Source organism: Chrysochloris asiatica, unplaced genomic scaffold (assembly GCF_000296735.1).
Source record: "Chrysochloris asiatica unplaced genomic scaffold, ChrAsi1.0 scaffold00050, whole genome shotgun sequence".
Taxonomy (NCBI): Eukaryota; Metazoa; Chordata; class Mammalia; order Afrosoricida; family Chrysochloridae; genus Chrysochloris; species Chrysochloris asiatica.
In genome coordinates this window covers 12,168,804-12,191,639 of record NW_006408568.1, presented here as the reverse complement: position 1 = coordinate 12,191,639, position 22,836 = coordinate 12,168,804, and the positions used below count along the sequence as shown (strand labels likewise).

Here is a 22,836-nt window from a genome sequence, read left to right as displayed (position 1 = left end):
CTGCGCAGTCCAGCACCATCCTCACAATCGTTTAACCCATTGCTGATACCACTATGCCAATCCATCACATTACAGGTCTTCCTCTTTCACTGAGTGGCCTCTTCACCAAGCATGATGTCCTCCAGGGACTGGTCCCTCCTGATATGTCTGAAGTATGAGAGATGAAGTCTAGCCATCCTGGCTTCCAAGAAGCATTCTAGCTGTACTTCTTCCAACACAGATTAGTTTATTTTCCATGGTACTTTTTACTATTCGTCTCCAACACCATAACTCAAGTGCATCAATTCTTCTAGGTCTTCCTTATTCACTGTCCAACTTTCACATGCAAATGAGGCTATTGAAAATACCATGGCTTAGGTCAGGCGCAACTTAGTCCTCAAACTAACATCTTTGCTCTTGAATGCTTTAAAGAGGACTTGTGCAGCAGATTTGCCTGTTTGATTTCTTGACTGCTGCTTTCATGAGTGTTGATAGCCCTTATATAAAAGCCACATATTGTTCCTCAGACAAATTTCACAAACTACTGAAGTTCTTTGAGGTTAAAAAAAACAACACAAAAAAACCCTCAAAGAGATCATTTCCTCTCAGAGTTGTGGCCACCTTATGGCCAAAAAATAAGAACTATGCAGTCAGTTTCCATCCCACTTCTCAAAGGAAACTAAGCAGTAGTCGGGATTGAAAACCTTTTCAACATAACAGTCTAGACAGCCACTACCAAATGACCAGTTGGCAAGCCTCCCTGCGGCAGACAATGGCCAGCTGCCCCACCCCTAACCCTGCTTCCTCTTCTTCCTAAGCACACAACATCCCAGCCTCCTTTGCAGTTTGGTATGGCCTGTGTTTGTCTACTGCCAATTCAGTGACAGTGGACATGATATGGCCCCTAAGAATCTCCCACATAAGCTCCTCTTTTCTCTTTCCCCATCTGTGGGATGAATAAAGAAAAACCCAATGCCTTAGAGGACAGTGGAGCCCTAAAAGGGAAGGAACCTGCGTCCTTGACTCACTGAGTAAAAAGCTAACTACCAACACCCACAGTGAACTAGTAAGAACAGAGAAATAAACCTCTCCTGCAGCAAACCACAGGGGTCCTAGGGTGGTTTGTTACCATAGATGACCCACCCTAATTCATGCATGATCCTAAATCCTCCCCAAGAAAAGAAAACAAACACCTTCCTGGGTATTTTCTTGAATCCGCTTCGGAGTGACAGATTTGGGAATCACTATCACATCCCTCTGGATCTGAAATCGGATCAAAATCTGCCAGGGGAAAAAGAAATCTAGTATCACAAAAGGAAATCATATGGAGACAAATCTAAGCAATTTTTCTAACAGTTTGAATTTTATTATACAGGGAAGGTCCAAAAGTCCGGGACAATAGGAACGTTTAGTATAAACGCTTTCATAGCAAAGTCCTTTCGAAGTCAAGTTAACATTTTCTGAACAGTTCTACCATTATGTCTGTGTGTATGTCTGCCAGTAAGTGTGTAATGCCACTGGGCCCAAGGAAAAGGTTAGAGGACCTGCCTACACCTTAATGAGACTTCATTAATATGTGTCCAATCTGCCCAACAAGTCTAAAGATTTTAATAAACTACCTCTTTGTTCCACTTCATTAAAAATGAAAACACTGTGTTCCTGCCGATCCAGTTCAGATTCACGGCACCTCTACAGGACAAGAGTCCAACTGCCCCATAGGCTTTCCAGGACTGTAAATCATTTTGGAAGCTGACTGCCAGATCTTTCTCCCACGGAAAGTCTGGTGAGTTCAAACCACTGGCCTTTTGCTTAGCAGCCAAACTTTAAACCACCAGGGACCCTTTGTCCCACTTTATACTAGCTATCAATTCAATTGGTGGGGACCCAGACTGCCTAGGATCTCTACAAGTAGAAAATCACACTCTGGGTCTTGATTGGCAAGAGTGAATAGCTTGACTGAAGGAAACGTGCTAGAAAACATTGGAAATGCTGGATTAATCAATTCATCAAGAAGGAGCTAACCCTTTTCTGCTCCACAAAGTCCAAAGACTCCAAAGGGATGTGCAAGAGCCCACTGCCCACTAAGCAGACTGTCCTGTGTCTACACACCTGAGCTGGAGACTTATTGTGCTTCTGAGCAATCATCTTAATCACAGGATCATCCATCAGGTCAACGCCCTCACTAGAAAGAGATGGCCCAGGTTAGTGAGCTAAAAGATTAAACATATTTTCCTAAGTCAGCAAAACAGATTTTCTCTAATCACAATAATGCCCACTCCAAAAAACTTAAACAACCTAAATCTCACCTTTTACAAATAACCACTGTTAACATTTGGGTGAATAAAGCTACTACACATCATTGCTTTTCATGTACATTTTGTGCTGTTTCCTTAAGAAACAGCAATATCTGAGCATATCAGACTTTAGCATGCCTTTCTGCTAGAATCCAGACTAGCCATAAATGCTGACATTTAAGGGCTTTCTAACTTCACAACTTTCTACTTTAGGCTATCATGTTGGTTTAGATTCATAGGGAACCCACGTGACAGAGCAGAACTGCCCTGTAGAGTTTTCTAGGCTGTAATCTTTACAGGAGCAGATCCCAGATACTGAGTTAGGGGCTGGAAACATAGTAATGAATAATATGCAGAAATACATCCTCTGCTCTCAAATAGCCCTATCAAGTAGAGGAGATTGAGAAGAAATAATGACAAGAAGAGTGTGACTTGGTTCTATGAACAAAACATGGGTAAGGGGAATCCTGGAGCTTAAATCAGAAATTGGAGTTAGCCAGATTTAAAAAGGGAAAAAAGATAAGATTTGCAAACAAAAAACAAGAGAGAGGGAGAACAGTATATGCAAAGACAAACATACTTCAAAGAACATGGCCTATTCCAGGGAACACAAATAGTGGCATATGGTAGATGCATAGAATGTTTGTAAGCAGGGAAAGAAGTGAGGTCAGAGGCAGGCAGAGAGTCCAGATCAGATGAGCTTCCAATGCCATGTCAAGAGCTGGAGAATTTTTAAGCAGGGAAGAAGGCAATATGATCATATTGAGACAGCTCCTTTTAACAACCATGCAGGAAATAGATCAAAGGGAGAAAATCTGGGAGGGAGGGAAGGAGTTAAGATACACTTACAATAACCTCAGGGAATTCTTAACTAGAGGAGTGATGGTGGTGGTGGTATGCCGTGGAGTTGGTTTCAACTCACAGCGACCCTGCATAGGGTTTCCATGGCTGTAAATCTTTACGGAAGCAGAAAGCTTCATCTTTCTCCAGCAGTACCGCTGGTAGTTTCGAACTGCTGACCTTGTGGTTAGCAGCCTGACTTTTAACCACTACGCTACCAGGGCTCCTTAGAGGAGTGATATTGTTGTTTGTTGTTAAGTGCCATCGAGTCGGTACCGACTCATAGCAACCTTATGCACAGCAGAATGAAACACTGCCCAATCCAGGGCCAACCTCACTACTGTTGCCATGCTTGAGTCCATCGATGCTGCCACTTGACCAATCCACCTCGTTGGGGGTCTTCATCTCCTTCTCTGACCCTCCACCTTACCAAACATGATAGCCTTCTCCAGCAACTGGTCCCTCCTGACAACATGTCTGAAGTATGAGAGACGAAGTTTGGTCATCTTGGGCTTCAACGAGCACTCTGGCTGCACTTCTTCAAAAACTGATTTATTGTTTCTTTTGGCAGCCCGTGGTACTTTCAATCTTCTCCTCCAACACCATAACTCAAAAGCATCAATTCTTCTATGGTCTCCCTTATTCACCATCCAGATTTTGCATGCATATGAGGTTATTTAAAATGATGGTGACACCAAAAACCATTGCCAATAAGTCAATTGTGACTCCTAATGACCATGAAGCACAGAGAAGAACTACCCCACCGGGGTTTTCAGGGCTATAACTTTTACAGAGGCAGATTGCTACATCTTCCTCCCAAGGAGTGGCTGGTGGGTTCAAACCACTGATCTTCCGATTAGTCATCAAGTGCTTAGCCACTGCACCACCAGGGTTCCTTCCTTAATGGCAAGACTACAGATCAACAAACAAAATTCATCTACCAGAATAGCCGCTAAATCTTGGTGTTGAGGAGTGGGTTGAGAGGATGGGAAAGAGATGATTTCCAAGTTTCTGGCTTAGATAGCGGAATGGTAGCAGTTCATTAACTGATATGCAAATTTTAGGTTCTGGAAGAAAATGACATGTCGAATTTGAGTTGTGGTAAAGGAGCTCTGGTAGCGTAGTGGTTACGAATCGGGCTGTGAACCATAAGGTCAGCGGTTCGAAACTACCAGCTGCTCCGCGGGAGAAAGATGAGGCTTTCTACTCCCGTAAAGATTTACACCCTCGAAAACCCTGTTACAGGGTCGCTATGGGTCGGAACCGACTCGATGGCACTTAACAACAACAACAACAACAATGATAGTGGTAACGGTTGAACAACACATAGAGATTGAGATGTCTGTGGAGTACCTTAAGAGAGAGGTTTAAGAACAAACCAGATGTGCTAATCAAGAAATTAGCAAAAGAAGCCACCTGAAGGTAGTTTATGTCCTTTAAAATGTTGGACTGCAAGGTTGGTTTGAACCTCAAGGTCAGTGGTTGAAACTCACCAGCTACTCCTTGGAAATGCTATACAGGGTTGCTATGAGTCAGAACCAACTCTAGGGCACTTAACAACTCTCAAGCAGTCCTTCTCAAAGTGACTCCTTCTGGCTTCCAGTAAGAGCTCCCTCCCTTTAGTCCATAGCATCTGTAGGCATTAGCCATTCCAACTACAAGCTCCCTTGTGGTTTTTCTACGCCTTGTGCACATCTTCATTAAACCTTCTTCTAACTAGTGTGGCACTATGTATGGGTTAATGCGCTGGACTACAAGGTCAGTTTGAACTGCAAGGTCGGCAGTTCAAGCTCACCAGCCACTTCTCAGAAAACCCTATACAAGATCACTATGAGTCGGAACCAACTTGACAGCACTTAACAACAACAACTATCTGAATTCAGAGTGTGGCATATACTTCCTGCTAGGACCTTGATTAACACAACCACTGACATATCTTACCAAGAACCACCAAGAGGATGATAAGCAATCACGGAGACATCTCTAGATTTGCAAAACTGAATCAGGTTCTGCTGTGTAAGATATGGGTGGCATTCAATCTACAAATAGAATCACAGTTACAAAAAACATTCAGATTAAACTCTTCAAAAGAAGTAGAGAGACTGACATTAATATCTTGGTTCCAGTGCTCTCAAGCTATGTGACCCACCTCTGGGCCTGAGTGTCTTCATTTGTACAGGTTAGACTCAGTGATCACCACAACTCAATCAGCTGGAAAGGTTCACGGAATACCTGTGACCTCTGAATGCTTACATACCACCCTCTCAGTGAGGCCCATCCGGATTACCATACTCGAAAACTGTAACCTTCCATAGGGGGCCAGCAGGGAGGACTCACTGCTAATGGGGACACTGAGCTTCTCTTAAGGGCGACGGGAAAATCTGGCAACCAATAGTGGTAATGGTTGGACAATGTGATACTGTGATAAATACAGCTAGTGCATAATGGGGAGAAAGCAAATCACTTGTATATATCACAAAGTTTTTAAAACCACAATTTAAAAAAAAGCAATTCTCTAATAAGTCCGATCTCCCTTCTCGCCCTTATTTTCCTCTACAACATTTGTCATTATCTGGCATCCTATATACTTTTGCTAGTTGCTTATCTAAAGTCCTGGTGTGGTGCTGCAGGTTAATGCGCTGGATTACAAGGTCAGTTTGAACCACAAGGTCAGTGGTTCAAGCTCACCAGCTGCTCCTTGGAAACCCTACACAGGGTCACTGTGAGAACTGACTCTAGGCACTTAACAACTTAACAACAACAAAAAATTGCTTATCTGTTGCCACTAGTATGTAAGTTCCATGAAGCCACGGAATTCTGTTTGGTTCATGGAAGTCTCCGCAATACCTAGTGCAATGTACACATAGAAGATGCTCAATAAACACTTGTTGAAGGAATAAGTGAAAACAGGGGAGCTGTACATGCCAATACAAGGGGGCTTCAAAAAGTTCATGGGAAATTTCCATTATCTTTTCATTTCCTGTTTCCATGAACTTTTTGAAGCCCCTCATACATGCTATATAGGTGATTCCTACTAACTTTTTAAAAGATTTCTGTCTTCTCTACATTCTAGGAATTCTCATGCACAACCCCAGGTTGTAAGTCACCCTAAAATACATACTTGTTTATCATGAACTGAAGGGAACTATCAATAGAGCCTTGGAGGGTAGCAAAACAGGCTTACAGAACTGTGCAGAGCACAACATAGCAAAATCAGCAGTCAGGAAAGTCTCAGAAAGAAAAGCCGGCCTGGCTTTCGGAAAACACTTCCAAAGACTCTGCATTCCTGAATGTTGACAATCCTAGAAACCAAACCTGTCCAAACCCACTTCATTCCTACAGACGACGCAACAATCTTTGCTAGTTATTTAAAGTCCTGCTCAGCATAAAAATCAACACAAAACAGAATCTCTTACACACAGATTCTCCATGCACAGTAACACCTGTGAGAACAGGAGTGCAGTGGGATGTTGGTGTTGGTGTTAAGTGCTGCTGAGTCGATTCTGACCCATAGAGACTTTGTATGGAATTTCCAAGGAGCAGCTGGTGAGCTTGAACCACCACCTTGCAGTTCTAATGGCTTTGCAGTCTGGCGCATGAACCCACAGTGCCACACCAGGACTCCAGGTTTTCCGGGTCTCGTAAGTTTTCTGCCTTTGACAGGGTGCAGTGAATACTTTTCTAGTTCTCTCCAACAAAGGAAAATATTTGCGTTTTCCTTCTCTGACAGGATTCTGCCATACACAGGTCCTGGCTGTCACAGGTTTTGCTCTATAAAGTTTAAAATCAGACAAAACTAAACTACATTGGCAGTCAGGATGGTGGTTACTCCATGTGTTTAGTGACTGGAACGGGGCATGAGAGGTGTTTCTGCAAGGCTAAGAATATTCTGCTTCTAGTTTTGGGTGCTGAATATATGAATACGTTACTACCAACCCCTTCACTTGCCTAGCTGATACCATATTTTACAATTTGGAAAACCCTAAAGAAAAATGCTTACAGCATGCCGTTTTAGTACAGCCACTTGTGAAATTTTATGATTTATCCACTATTCTGTATATATGTGGTGGTGGTTGTTAAGTGCCATCAAGTTGGTTCTGACGCACGACGACCCTGTATAGGGTTTCCAAAAAGCAGCTGGTGGGTTTGAACCACCAACCTTGTGGTTAGCAATCCAGTGCTGATCCTACAGTGCCATACCAGTACTCCTTATGTATGTTACAGGCAAATGAAAATAAGTTTATTTATTTAAAAAGTGATGCTATATTCTTAATAGCCCCAAGAGTCAGTCCATCGACAGGAGACTAGATAACTAAACTCTGGTACGTTCACAGAGAAGTAAGAATGTACACTTTACAATCATACACAAATATAGGCATACTTAACAAACATCACATTGAGTGAAAGAAGCCAGACACAAAAGAATCAAGTATATATTGTTCTGTCTATATAAAAGCTCAAAAGCGAATTCTGTTGCTAATATCCAGAATAGTAGCTCCCTTTGGCAGAGGTGGGGCACAACAGGAGTACTTCTAGGGTACGGGTGATGTTTTCTTTCTAAATCTGGATGCTGGTCACTATTTAGAAGGGGCTTCAGAGAGTTCATGGAAAAATCCCATTATTATTCAACTCAATTTTCTCATGAACTTTCTGAAGCCTTCTTGTATGAGAATTCATCAAGCTCTATTTTAACATGTGCACTTCATACCTTAATAAAATGCTTAGGCAAAATAAAGTACGACATAAACATTTTCAATATATAAAGCCAGGCAGTCAATCTAGAAATGCAACAGACTTTTGTTCAAAAGTCATCTCTCCGTATTACAGGGGGAAAGTACAAAGCACAGGGTTAGCCAGAGTCTGTGAAGCTGGTCAGAGAGTCATTCCGTTATCCATCCCTTTAATGCAAAGAATCTCCACAGCTGGAGAACCCGTGACAGGGAACTTCCCTGAGGCTTTCAAGGGAAGCACCATGCCATAACTCATGACAGAACTGCCAGGACTGTTCATCAATTTGGAACAGACCTGGTGACTCACACAAAACTGTAAGTGGAAAACCAAGTTCGAACTCCAGCCCTGCTTTACATTCTCAACACCCTAACCAGAGAAGTATTAAATAGACAGGTGTTAGATAGATAGATAAAAACTTCAGTTGTCTATCAAACCCTTCACTTGCCTGATACCGTATTTTACAATTTTGATAACCCTAAAGAAAAATGCTTATTTCAAGCCATTTTAGTACAGCCACTTGGAAGTAGTAGGTGGAAAGCCAACAACATCCATTAAACCCTTTCACAATGTGTACAAGCTCACCTGGTTAGTTATAGGCTTGACTCTCAAATTAGGCTTATTCAAAAGTCTGTCCAGCTGTTCGTGGTTGAAATTGGACACCCCAATGTATCTCACCAGCCCTGTAATCAACAGGTCCTCCATAGCCTAAAAGAGAACAAAGAATGATTCTTGGGTGTGGCCTCTCCCCATTTCATTAAATCCCTCATCTCCTCTATCACAGTATTTTTGAAATGTCTGCACCAAATTTACAAAAAAAACAACCAACAGACAATTCTCGGGTTATATACGAAATTCATAAATATGTCTTTAAATCAGATTTGTAGGTTAAGTCAGAACAGGTGCATAGAGTTCTTATTTAGCCTTATGTTAGTGCAAGAGGCTCAGTGCCTTTTCAGTGATTTAAATCTGCACATGTAACAAGTGAAGCTGGCTGTGATGAAGAATTTGTTGTGACTCGGCATTGGTTCAATCATTTCAAAGCGAGGGCAAATTCCCATAACATAAAAGGGCAAGTTCAAGTTGGACATGCTGCCTGTATGTGTATTGGTGATTTTATTTGTTCATGGTCTGACTTATCTAGTGCTGCTGTGACAGAAATACCACAAGTGATTGGTTTTAACAACCAGAAATGTATTCCATCACAGTTTGTTGTTGTTGTTGTTAAGTACCATGGAGTCGGTTCTGACTCACAGTGACCCTGCACTGGGTTTCCAAGGCTGTAAATCTTTACGGAGCAGAAAGCCGTATCTTTCTCCCACGGAGCAACTGGTAGTTTTAAATTGCCGACCTTGAGGTTAGCAGCCCGATTCGTAACCACTATGGTTAGGAAGCTAGAATTCTGAATGCAGAAAGCCAGCTCTAGGGGAAGGCTTTCTCTCTTTTTTAGCTCTGGGGAAAGGTCCTTGCCTCCTTTCAACATCTATAGTCCCAGTGTTTCTTGGAGATCTCCAAGCATCCTAGAATCAGTGTTCTTCTGGACCTAGGAGCTTCACAGCACAGGGATCACAGGTCCAAAGGACACACTCCAGTCCTGGCTCTTCTTTCTTGATGGTAATAGGTCCTTCACTCTCTGCTCACTTCTGTCTCCTTTTATCTTTGTACAATGAAAGATGTTACAGGCCACACCCTGGGAAACTTCCTTACATCAGATGAGGGTGTGACAGGATTAGGGATATTACAAACCACCCTTAATCGTCTTCATTGGTTTATCACATAAAATCACATTATGGGGAATTATCACATAACTAACTGCCAAATCACAGAGAATCAGGGCCCAACCAAGTTGACACATATTTGGGGGGTTGGGCATAATTAAATCTATGACAGTTACTTTTCTTTACACCTAGATTAGAATCTTTTTTTAAAAAAAAACTTTTAATTGTGAATTAAGTGAAGGTTTACAGAACAGATTAGTTCCACATTCAACAAATCATATTCTTCGTGTCATTACAATGATGCAATATGCTTCCATGTACCATCAGTTAACAGTATTTACCTCTATTCACTTTAATTCCTGCGCACATCCCTGTATCTTTCACCACCTTCATGATTAGTGAAGTATTCTTCTTATACACAAAGATGTCCCTTCATTCTCCTATCCTGCCCTTACCGTTTAACATGGTAAGGAACTTGAGGGCAGAGCACTCAAAGCTTTGAGCTGTTCAATGACCAATAAGCCAGGCTGCCCCTCTAATATGGCCTGTGTGTCTGTGTAAGAAGGCAGCAGGAAGTCCTGATGGCCATGGGGTCAGGGACAAATAAATCAAGATGCACCATATGTTGTCTCAATTCTGTAACGATCATTCTCAGTTATACTACGTAAATAATCTAAAGTTTAACCCAAATTATTCAGGAGAGGCAATACAGTGTGACAGAAAGGTTTAGAATACCGTGGCACTAATCCTGGTGTGGTGCTGTGGGCTAATGCGCCAGACTGCAAAGAGGTTTGAACTGCAAGGTGGGTGGTTCAAGCTCACCAGCTGCTCCTTGGAAACCCTATACAGGGTCACAATGGATCGGAACCAATTCAACGGCACTTAACAACAACAACAATCCTAATATCTCAGACACCTCGGCTAATCTCTGTTGCTTAACTGACTCGTGTTTTTAAAAATGGGAAAGACAATGATAATGCCTAGCTCCAGTATTCCCACCTCCCTAACCTCATTATCCTTGGATAATCTCAGGCACTCCTATGGCTTAACCTACCAATTCCACAAACAGCTCTAGAATCTCTTCTTCTGAATTCAAGCTATTAACTAAACTCAGCAAGCTCAAATTTGAACATGCTTTCTTTTTCCTCCCATGCCCCACAATTGTCCCTCATCTGTTCCTCATGTTGGTGAGCAAGACTGTAGGCACTAAGTCACCCTGGCTAGAAGCCTACATCACCAGGGAGTTTCCCTGCCCCTCACACCACAACAGTAACTCTACATCCAGAAGTCTCTCAAATCCACCACTTCCTCTTGATTCCCACAGTCACTACCTCACTTCAAGCCCTATCCATTTCTATCTGCACTCTGGCATGATAAACCTGTTAACTCTACTTTATCACTTTCCCAAGCCAAGCATTACCACACTGCCCAAATTAACGTTATAAAATGCTTTAAAAGGCATTATAAAATATTAATAGTGGTTAACACTGGGTGAAGGAAAAACAGATTCTTTTTATTTTCTTTTATACTCTTTTAAGCTCTTCTGTATTTTATTATGAATATGTGATATTTTTTAATGAAAAAAATAAATATTTGAGGGAGAGAAAGGGGAGAGGTCTGGATCATTGTTACTTCTTTTTGGTACCACTGAGTTGGTTCTGACTAGTAGCAACCCCATGTACAACAGAAGGAAACACTGTCCCGTCCTGGGCCATCCTCTCAATGTTGTTATGTCTGAGTCCACTGATGACTCATGCATCAAGTCTTCTATAGTCTTTCTTCATGGTCCAATTTTCACATGCATATGAGGCAATTAAAAATACCCTGGCTTGATTCAGGCACACACCTAAGTCCTCAAAGTGGTACCTTTACTCTTTTTAAAAAATGTAAAGCGGTCTTGTGCAACAGACCTGCCCAATGTAATACGTTGTTTTATTTCTTCATTGCTGCTTCCATGAGCATTGACTATGGATCAAAGTAAAATGAAATCCTTGACAACGCCAATCTTTCCTCTATTTATCATGATATTTTTTTGGTTGACTTGTGAGGATTTTTGTTTTCTTTACACTGAAGCGCAATCCATACTGAAGACTATAGTCTTTGATCTTCATCAGAAAATATGTCAAGACCTCTTCACTTATAGCAAGCAAGGTAGTGTATCTGTATATCACAGTCTTCCTCCAACCCTGATGCCACGTTTTTCATATAATCGAGCTTCCCGGATTATTTGTTCAGCATATTATTGAATAAGTATGATGAAAGGATACAACCTTTCCTAATTTTAAACCATTCAGTATCCCCTTGTTCTGTTCTAACAACTGCTTCTTGGGCTATGTATAGGTTCCTCATGAGCACAATTAAGTGTTCTGGAATTTTCATTCTTTGCCATGTTAGCTAGTCTGGATATCCAGGTCTGGATTAGTTACCCCTAAAACAAATGTTTCAAAGATGAACCAAAGTAAAACTCAGGTAACAAGAAAGTCACTTGAGGTCTCTGAGTTCTTCAACCAAGTGTTCATTCCTAATTCATACTACTGCGAACCCTGTGTCGCAAGCAGTTTAGACTGGTGTGTTTGAACACAAGAAACTCAAGTTCTTAACAACTCCTGATTCTGACATGCATTGACTGGGATGCAAGAAGTTGGCAGAGGAGGACTCAGATGCAGACAATACAGACCCGGTCAGGAGGCCAAGCCCCTGTGGGCCCAAGCGTTGTTGACCGTCCAAACCATAGGCTCTGAGGATCAGACTCTAGCCACTTAGTAGACATAGCAAACTGTCCCTCATCTGATTATTCAGTAATGCTTGTTAGTAATCTCATACATGAGCCCTGGATATCCACAGACAAATGTAAAAACCTTCCCTAAAAGCCGAGACTGTAAATTCCCCATCCAAAAAAAAAAAAAAAAAAGCTAAAGAGGATAGAGAGAAACACTGTAAACTGATGATATATGGCGGGGATAATAATCAATGTAATGAAACAAGCTATATGAATGGTTGAATGTGAAGCTGATGGTGTGCCCTGTAAACTTTCACTCAATGCAAAATAAAAACATTTAATTAAAAAAAAAAAAAAGAAGTTGGCAGACAGTGTGCCTCAGCTTACCTCCCAGGTTTGCAGGTAGTCCGTTTCACTGGCTATTGCCATACCATTGCGATCTAAAGGCAAGTCTTTTTCCCCAGGCTGTGAAAACCAGAAGAAAGGGAGCTTATGAGCCATGCCTGATATGGAGATGGATAAAGGCAGAATCCAAATGTACAGAAAGAACACTGGATTATTTGTCAGAAAACCTGACTCCAAACCATGAACTTATCAATAAGCAACCCCACCATGTCCATGGGACTTCACTTCTCCAGACCTTCACTTTGATAGGACCATGGCTGGTTGTGTTGGATAGTCTATAAAGTCCATGACAGCCCTGAAGATCACTGTCTACCTCTCATAAGGCAGGAAATGAAAGGAAGACCTAGAATCTTTGTCATATGCCAGAAAATCGATTAGCAATTTCAGGTAAGCAACTTGCTGGGGGAGATGGATTCCTTCATGCTATAAGAGTTTCATCAATCTTCTCCCAACTCCATTGTTAGGATCTTCTTTTGAAGAATTCCCATCATCATAACCACTGCATCACCAGGGTTCCTTACTGCCTTACTACTCATCAAAAATCATAAGAGGACTACAAGTTCCTACTAGGCAGAGATATGTTGACTATGCTGTGAGCATAAACCCAAGGAGTCTTATTCCCTAGTAGTTCTGCCTGAAGCCTGAATTCCCTTCTAGGCAATTAAATTCGATATACTTAACTTTCAAATACTCATAGATTTCCACTGTGTAATCTATTGAGTGATCTGAGACCTCTCCCAACTCTGTTGTGATTAGGTGTTATCGAGTCAGTTCTGACTCATAGTGACCTGATATAAAACAGAATGATACATACAGTTCCCATAGAGTGGCTGGTGAGCTTGAACCACCAACCTTGCAGTTCAAACCAACCTTGCAGTCCAGCACATTAACCTACAGTGCCACACCAGGACTCCATATCATTATTAGCTTCTATTATTATCTTTTAACTACTAGTCTAAAAAAAATTACACTGAATTTCAAAGATACAAAAATCATTTCTGAATCATTATCTCTTAGTTTGCTTTCAGGGCATTTTCTGTTCTTTACTCATGTGACTGAAGTAGAGTGGCCTATATCCTTTATTGAAATTACATACAAAGCCTTAAACTAAAGTTACATTCAAAATGAAGAGATTTTAGTCATTAGTGTTTTCATCTTAAAAGATAACCAGTTGCTTGGCACACACCAGGTGCAAAAGTAAATGGAAGAAATGAGGAGGTAAAAGAGCTGAACAGAAAATTTCAAAAGGCAGTTCAAGAAGACAAAGTCTAATATTACAATTAAATGTACAAAGATCTGGAGTTAGAAAACCAAAAAGGAAGAATATGCTCAGCATTTCTCAAGCTGAATGAACTGAGGAAAAAATTCAAGTCTTGACTGGAAATACCGTAGGATTCTTTTGACAAACTAATGAATGATGCATCAAAAGAAGATGGAAAGAACACACAGTCATTGTACCAAAAAGAAATGATCTATGTTTAACCATATCCAGAGCCAATGGTACTGAAGGAAGAAATCCAAGTTGCACTGAAGACATTGACAAAGAACAAGGCTCTGGGAATTGATGGAATACAAATTGAAATCTGTCAGCAAACTGATGGGACACTCACTCATCTATGCCAAGAAATTGGGCTGATTGGAAGAGATCCATATTTGTGCACATTCCAAATGGAATGCAGAAATCATAGGACAATTATCATTAATATCACATGCAAGTAAAATTTGCTCAAGATAATCCATAAGTGGCTGGGATGGTGCATTGACTGGGAACTGCCAGCAATTCAAGCTGGATTCAGAAGAGGACATGGACATAGGAATGTAATTGCTGAGGTCAGATGGTTTTGGGCTGAGAGTAGAGAATACTAGAAAGATGTTTACTTGTGCTTTATTGACTATTAAAAAGATTCTGACTGTGTGGATCATGACAAGCTATGGATAATATTGTGATAAATGGGTAAATGTGCTCATTAGGAACTTGTACAGTGGATTCAGACGAGGACATGGAACGAGGGATATCACTACTGACATCAGATGGATCTTGGCTGAAAGCAGAGAATACCAGAAAGATGTTTACTGTTTGCCTGTGCTTTACTGACTATGCAAAGGCTTTTGATTGTGTGGATCATGACAAGCTATAGACAACATTATGGAGAATGAGTCTTCCAGAACACTTAATTGTGCTCATGAGGAACCTGTACACAGACCAAGAAGCAGTTATTTGAAAAGAACAAAGGACACTGAATGGTTTAAAATTAGGAATGGTGTGCACCAAGGTTGTATTCTTTCACCATACTTCTCTGTATGCTGAGCAAATTATTTAAGAAGCTGGATTATATGAAGAAGAATGTGGCATCAGGATTTGAAGAAGACTCATTAACAACCTGTGATATGTAGATGATACAAGCTTGCTTGCTGAAAATGAAGAGGACTTAAAATATTTACCAACCCTTCACTATGGGTTGCATCTCAATGTAAAGAAAACAAAAATCCTCACCACTGGACCAATAAATAACATCAAGATAAATTGAACAATAAATAAGGGGGAATCTGATGCAGACTGTGCAGACCCAGTCAGGAGGTCAAGACCCTGTGGGCCCAAGCGTTGTTGACCATCCAAACCATAGGCTCTGAGGATCAGACTTTAGCTACCTAGTAGACATAGCAAACTGTCCCTCATCTGATTATTCAGTAATGCTTGTTAGTAATCTCATACATGAGCCCTGGATATCCACGGACAAATGTAAAAACCTTCCCTAAAAGCCGAGACTGTAAATTCCAAAAAGGCAAGTTCCCCCCCTCTCCAGCCCCCCCCCAAAAAAGCTAAAGATGATAGAGAGAAACACTGTAAACTGATGATATATGGAGGGGATAATAATCAATGTAATGAAACAAGCTATATGAATGGTTGAATGTGAAGCTGATGATGTGCCCTGTAAACTTTCACTCAATCCAAAATAAAAACATTTAATTATAAAAAAAAAAAAAAAAAAAAAGATAAATTGAGAAAAGATTGAAGTTGTCAAAGACTTCATTTTGTTCAGCTCAACCATCAACACTCAGGGAAGCAGAAGTCAAGAAATCAAATGGTATATTACATTAGGCAAAACTGCTAAACAAAACTTCTTTAAAGTGTTCAAAGAATAAAGTTGTCAGTTTAAGGACTAAAGTGCACTCAACCCAAGCCATGGTATTTTCAATAGCCTCTTATGCATGTGAAAGTTGAGCGGTGAATAAGGAAGAGCATAGAAGAATTGGTGCATTTGAGTTACAGTGTTGATAAGGAATATTAAAGGTACCATAGACCGCCAGAAGAACAGGTGAATCTGTGTTGGAAGACGTACAACCGGAATGTCCTTAGAAGACAAGATGGCCAGACTTCGTCTCTCATATTTCAGACATGTTATCAGGAGGGACCAGTCTCTGAAGATTGACATCAGACTTGGTAAAGTTGAGGGACAACGAAAGAGAGGGAGACCCCATACACGATTGGCACAGTGGCAGCAACAATGGGCTCAAGTATAACAGCAATTGTGAGGATGGTGCAGGACCCGGCGGTGTTTTATTCTGTTATATGTAGGGTTGCTATGGGTCGGAATCAACACAAAGATACCTAACAACAACAATTGGAGGTTACGAGACAAGGTAAACACAAAGGAGACAGCTGAGCAGCTGGTCACAGAAGGACTCCATATTTCACATGTGCCACCTGTGTGACTAAGTCCTTGGCCAGGCAGGTGATCATTTTGGAATGGGGCAGATGTGAAGGGACAACATAAGACTGAAACAGGTACCCACCACCAGCCAGGTGGAGATAAACCACAGGAGATCTGAGAGAATTTTAAAGTGAGAGATGGGATATGAGATTCAATTAAATAAAAAGAGAATAAAACCAATGGAAAAATAATATAACCAACTGAACCCATTGCAGGTTGAACAACCAAATACCCCAGTATTGCAAAACAGCAGTCAACCCCTAAAGGGCACAGAATGTGACAAGTAGACAGCCAGCCAGAATTGACTGGGGACTTGGCATCTGAACAGGCAGTGGCCTTGAGCAGCAGTAGTTCTTCTGTCTGCTATCTGCTCTCACTTAAAAGCCCCATGGTGGAAGGCAGGAGGTGGGGAGGGGGAGTGGACTTTCCACTATCTGGACTTGATGAAAGAAATCAAAACTGGCGTGGAAGAAAGCGCCATCGAAAGTTAGAACTGTGCGAGTGCCTCAGAGGTTCTCTAGCCCAAGTGTCTCCTGAATTGAGACTCAGATATTTAGTGACTTCCCAAACCACGTGGTTTCTGGCTGTGCAGTAAATGAGCCCCTGTGCCCTCACTGTGTACTATCCTCTTTCCACCACACTCTGAAAGAAAAAGATACTGCAGACTGGGTATCAACCACCTACTGAACCGTACCTTGAAACCCATGGGCCAGTGTATGAGGTACAGGTCCAAGTAATCCAGCTTTAAGGACTTCAGACTCTTCTGGCAGGCTGTTTTCACCAAGGACTTTTTGTGGAAGGTACACCATAGCTAAGGAGAGGAGGAAAGCACCATGACACACAGCCACAAATCCAGTGTGGACCTATTCGCTCTTTGCCTGCACAGACCCAGTACATGGGCAGCCAAAAGCATCTAAGAGGTAATTACAGTAGTAGAGTATGACCAATTCAGAGGGGGGCAACAACATTATTCTCAGAAGTTTCATGACTCCCTCAGGGTGGGAATCTCCAAAGCTGGGCTCCTGTGTCTAGTTCCTACTGAACAGGAAACTCACGACACTGTGACATATTTGATGGGAGGGAGGACTGACTGGTTACTTGGATCTACTAGAACCAAAAAAGAAAATGCCTGCAGACATAGAGGATATAAGAAAAAATAAAAATTTCTATATTGTGCTTCCCACTTAAGTAGTGCCTGAGTCCCAGTGTGGCGCTGTGGGATAATGCACTGGACCACAAAGTTGGTTTAAACCGCAAGGTCGGCGGTTCAAATTCACCAGCCATTCCTTGAAAACCCTATACAGGATCTCTATGAGTAGGAACCGCCTCGAAGGCACTCAACAACAACAGCAATTTTAAAGGCTGGAGTCCTGGTGTGGGGCTGTAGGCTGTGCACTCAACTGCAAGGTGGGGTTGAACCGTAAGGTGGGCACTTCAAACTCAGCAGTCGCTCCTCAGAAACAATATTAGTTTCTCAACAACAACAGTAAAAATAAACTATGAGAAAATAAATTTCTGTTCTTTAAAGCCATCGACTTGTATTATTTCTGTAACAGCAACATTAAATAATTAAGACGGGCCAGTCTTAGAACTTCATCTCTTCACCTTGAGAACTCATAGGCAATTTTCATTCCCAAGTCTGTCTGCCCAGCCACGCACAGTGAGACTTATCCTCTTCACCTCCCTACTCTATCCGTAGATGGTAATGATGGATTATAAAAATTAAAATAAAGCAAAAAAAAGCAAATCTACTACAGAAACAGCATTCTATCATGGAATTATGGAGTTTTAAACCCATGGAAATCATTCTAGAAATTTTAACAAATTGTCATTTTACAATTGATGCAGCTGTGACCCTGAGTTGTCCAATGACTAAGCTAATGTCTCTCAGCTCATGAATGACATCACTTGAACCTTTAGATTCCTTATCTAATCGTTGTAACATTCTGCTTCAAAGTCAAAAGCAAATTAACTCCTTACTTCTCTGCTGTCTTGTCTATTTTCTTCAGGACTTACCACCTCATTATCTTCCATGTACACCCATCTCTCTGCCCTCTTTCATGTTTTTATCAACTCCCACCTAAAACGGTGCTTAGTTTCTGGTAACTGGTCTCCTGCCTCTAGTACCCTGTATAGGGTTTCCGAGGAGTGGTTGGTGAGCTTGAACTGCCGACCTTATGGTTTGCAGTCCAGTGTTGATCCTACAGCACCACCAGGCATTATAAACCTCACTTATATATAAGCTCCCCAGCTTAAAATCCTTCAATAGTTCTCCTTTTTCTATAGAAAAAAGTATACGTTTGTTACAATGACATACCAAGAGTTCCTAATCTGGCCCCTGTCAGCTTCTCCAGCCTAACATTTTTTGTTCCAGAAATACCAAACTTCTTATACCTGCTTGAGCCTTGTGCCTGTTTCCTGCCTTGTGCTTTGGCTCAAGTTGATCCCTGATTGTGATGGTACCCCCAACACTTTCATATAGCACTACTCCCAGAGTTTCTTATTCCGCAGATATGGGGTAGAACCGAGAAGCAGTATTCCAAGCACTTCCAGGTAATTCTGAGTTGAAGAATCATTGTGTAAACTGAATACAAGAAGTCTGAGACTTTGTCCTACTCACCACTGCATACCTAAGTGTCCCTCATTCAATACATTTTGCTTTATGAATGAATTGTTAGTTGAGGGATCTCTGTGTCTCCAATCTCAATGGCCAAATAAATTAGATGAAACAAATAAATTTATGCACAGTATAACTCAGCATGTTCACTAAAGGGCAAAAATTCTGATTCAAGTACAAAGCAAAGCCACCACCCCCCCTACCACCCCCCCACCCGTGAAATGAGGAAATTGGAGGATCCTTCACATTCTATTTCTGATCTCATTATCCAAGCCAGATGGCCTAGATCCTACTCTCCTGCGGCTGAGAAGTCACACCTTGCTGACAATAAACAAGTCCTCTCGTTTGACCACGCCTTCCTTGATCTTATGCTGGATCCCTGCTCCAACCTCATTCTCATTGTGGTAGAAGTAAGCACAGTCAAAGTGCCGATATCCCACATCGATTGCCACTTTCACCGCCTCTGTCACTTCTCCTGGGGCAGCCTGTGAAATAAACAAAACAGAGGTAATGCACCCACATTCAGGGAAGTCCCCACCCACAGGTATCCCCCTTTTCACTCTGTAATACAAAGTCAAACAATACATTTTAAAAATTAAGTCACTGAATTGGTACTAGTATCAACAGTCTTAAAATTAGGAAATGTCAGACAAGAATTTATAGATAAGCTCAGTTACAACTTCTTTACTTTTGAGGAAAACATCCTATAGGTGTGCTTTCTGTCTGCAAAGTACTGAGTTAAATAATACTGTAATGTGACTGTTCTTCCTGAATGAAAAAAGAAAGAACTTAATGTACAATAAGTGATAACTTATACAAATAAGTATAAGTCCCAGCTACGCTCAAAGACCATGCAGTCTGGTTGTAAAGGTAACACAAGGCAATATACTCACATAAAGGTAATCGACCATACTAAGGAGCATATGCCAAAAAAACAAATGAATGGTGGTTGCAAAACCCATAAATAAAAAATAGCAAATTGTATATAAAACAATGCATATGAAAAAATATATACATATATACACCACAAGCTGAGTTTATCTCAGGTTTGCAAGGATGCCTTAGTAATAGAAAATCCATGAACATAATTCACCATATTAGAACATGAAATGAGAAAACACAAAAACATCTCAATCAATGTTTGGATAAAATCCAAACTCTAAATATATTAGCAATAAAAGGGAACTCTAACTTGATCAAGAATGTTATTGTTTAGTGCCGTCAAGTTGGTTCTGATTCATAGTGACCTTGGGTAGTGTTTCCTAGGAACAGCTGGTGGGTTTGAACCATCACCTTGCCGTTCAAACTGACCTTATGGTCTACTGTTTATTATACAGAACCACAAAACAAACTTTTAAAACTCTACTAGGGAAAAAATCATCCTAAATGTGAACTGTGAGTTGACAGCAAGTGAAAATCTTCCTCTGGAACTGGCGCCCTGAATATGAACTTCTCGCCTCCTCATCTGTGAGAGAAGAAATTTCTGTTTGTTAAAGGCATCCACTTGCTTTTATTGTTTATTGTTGCTGTGGTTGTTAGTACCGTTGAGTTGGTTCCAATTCAGAGACCCCATGTAACATTTATGAGGAACAGTTAGTGGGTTTGAACCAGCAACCTTTCAGTTAGCAGTCCTTATCCTACAGTGTTACACCAGGACTCCATATTTATTGCCGCAGCACTAAATCACTAAGAAAGCTCTGTAGCTTAGTGGGTTACAAGTTAGGCTGCTAACCACAAGGTTACTAGTTCCAATCTACCAGGCGCTGCATAGGACAAAGATGAGAATTTCTGGTCCAGTTTACACTCTCAGAAACCCGATACAAGGTCACTATGAGTCGGAACCGACTCCACAGCACATCACTACCACCACCACCAAATAAGTCAGACTTCATAGGACACACCTGAGAACAGGCAGCCGGGGCAACTAAACGGGCGCTCCCAAGAAGCCTCTGGCGTGAGGTGTGCCCAGCCAGACCGAAACCACCAGGTGCTGATTTAAGTAACTGGGCATTGCACAAAAAGTAAAAGGCGCTGCACAGTGCAGGCCGCACTGCAGCTTTACCTTCCAGGTGCCCAGTCCCAGGACCGGTATCTTGCCCAGGTGTCGGGGAGGCAGTCCTGGGATAAACTGCGGCGACTCGCTGGCGAGACTGCTGGCGGCCATGATTGGCTGGCGGTAGCGCGCGCGAGGAGAAGGGGGTTGCTCCCAGGGGCCCCAGCAAGCGGGGACGCGCGTGGGAAGCAAAGGTTAAACCGTGGCTGCCTTGCCTGGTGAGTACTCTGCACTGTGTCAGTGTTTTGACTTATAATAAGACTGTAGTCCCCACGTCAAGAACCCAGGGAATGACCTGATAAAAGAAATGTGCCAGGATTCTATTCTCCGTAATTATCCTAAACATCATTGAATGGCCAACTTTAAACGAGTGTACTTTATGATATCTACATTATATCTCCAAAAGGCTATTTTTAAAAAGGTCGTTTGCAAAGATTAAACTATAAAAGTTCTACACAATTAAATGTTCGAAAGGCAGAAGCAGAAGCAACTAACTCCTAGCAGTCTAGGGCGATCATAGCATGGGTGATGGGCCAGTCTGAAATGCCAGTAGGATTGTAAGGTTTAAAAAAGTCTCCACTTGACTCAGTGAAGAAAAAAGAGGGAAGTAGTGGTTAACCTGGGCTCTAGAGTGTAAGTGCCTCTGTTTAAATCTTACCACTATAGACGTAGGCAAATTACTGAATTTCTTACATGTTACTGTTTCCTGATTTCTTTGTTGTTGTTGTTGTTAGGTGCCATCGAGTCAGTACTGACCCGTAGCGACCTTATGCACAGAACGAAACACTGCCTAATCCTGGGCCAACCTCACTACCATTGCCACGTTTGAGTCCATTGATGCTGCCACTTGGCCATTCCATCTCGTTGGGGGGTCTTCCTTTTTTTCTCTGACCCTACACCTTATCAAACATGATACCCTTCTCCAGTGACTGGTCCCTCCTGACAATATGTCCAAAGTATGAGAGACAAAGTTTGGCCATCTTGGCCTCCCAGGAGCATTCTGGCTGCTCTTCTTCCAAAACAGATCTATTGGTTCTTTTGGCAGCCCATGACACTTTCACTATTCTCCTCCAACACCATAACTCAAAAGCATCAATTCTTCTACGGTCTTCCTTAGTCACTCACTGTCCAGCTTTCACATGCATATGAGGTTATTGAAAATACCATGGCTTAGGTCAGGCACACCTTAGTCCTCAAGCTGACATCCTTGTTCTTCGACACTTTAAAAAAGTTCCTGTGCAGCAGATTTGCCTAATGCAATATGTCGTTTGATCTCTTGACTGCTGCTTCAGTGAGTGTTGATAGTTGATCCAATAAGAATGAAGTCCTTGACAACTTCAATCTTTTTGCCATTGATAAGAATGTTGTTTATTGGTCCAGTGGTGAGGATTTTTGTTTTCTTGACATTGAGATGTAATCCATACTGAAGGCTGTGCTCTTTGATCTTCATCAGTAAATGTTTGAAGTTCTCCTCACTTTCAGCAAGCACTTTCAGCAACCTGATTTCTTAGATAGAGTTAATAATAACCTGTACCTTACAGGGTTCTCAAAAAAACAAACAAACAAACAAACCCACTACTATAAATCGATTCTGACTCATAGCAACCCTACAGGACAACCAAGCCCAGGTGAAGATCCTCCTACTGCAGAAAAGAAAGAGTTAGAGGAGAAAGAGTAGAAAACTAGAATGGGAGAGAACTGTGCTGGTTCGGCACTGTCACCTCGCCCCACACAATAGATGCAGTTTCCCTTTTCCTCCTGGAGCACTTG

The 22,836-nt window shown here is 41.6% G+C and overlaps 1 protein-coding gene across 1 annotated transcript; it reads right to left on the bottom strand.

The window, feature by feature from the left end:
* Nucleotides 1-1,140: 1,140 nt before the first annotated feature.
* Nucleotides 1,141-21,177, bottom strand: LOC102828271 (1,5-anhydro-D-fructose reductase-like). Its single transcript, XM_006862785.1, has 8 exons — nt 21,076-21,177; nt 19,331-19,498; nt 17,091-17,207; nt 12,666-12,743; nt 8,427-8,549; nt 5,055-5,152; nt 2,089-2,161; nt 1,141-1,260 (listed from the first exon to the last, which is right to left on the bottom strand). The coding sequence occupies exons 1-8, from the start codon at nt 21,175-21,177 to the stop codon at nt 1,141-1,143; spliced, it is 879 nt and encodes a 292-aa protein (XP_006862847.1).
* Between the last annotated feature and the right edge of the window lie 1,659 nt (nt 21,178-22,836).

Excerpts from the sequence above, each read along its gene's own strand:
- LOC102828271 (XM_006862785.1), bottom strand. The coding sequence starts at position 21,177 with ATGGCCGCCAGCAGTCTCGCCAGCGAGTCGCCGCAGTTTATCCCAGGA. Across the intron at positions 17,208-19,330 it reads ACTTGTTTATTGTCAGCAAG|CTATGGTGTACCTTCCACAA; the intron begins GTGTGACTTCTC and ends TCCTCTCCTTAG. Across the intron at positions 5,153-8,426 it reads TCAAGCCTATAACTAACCAG|ATTGAATGCCACCCATATCT; the intron begins GTGAGCTTGTAC and ends TTCTATTTGTAG.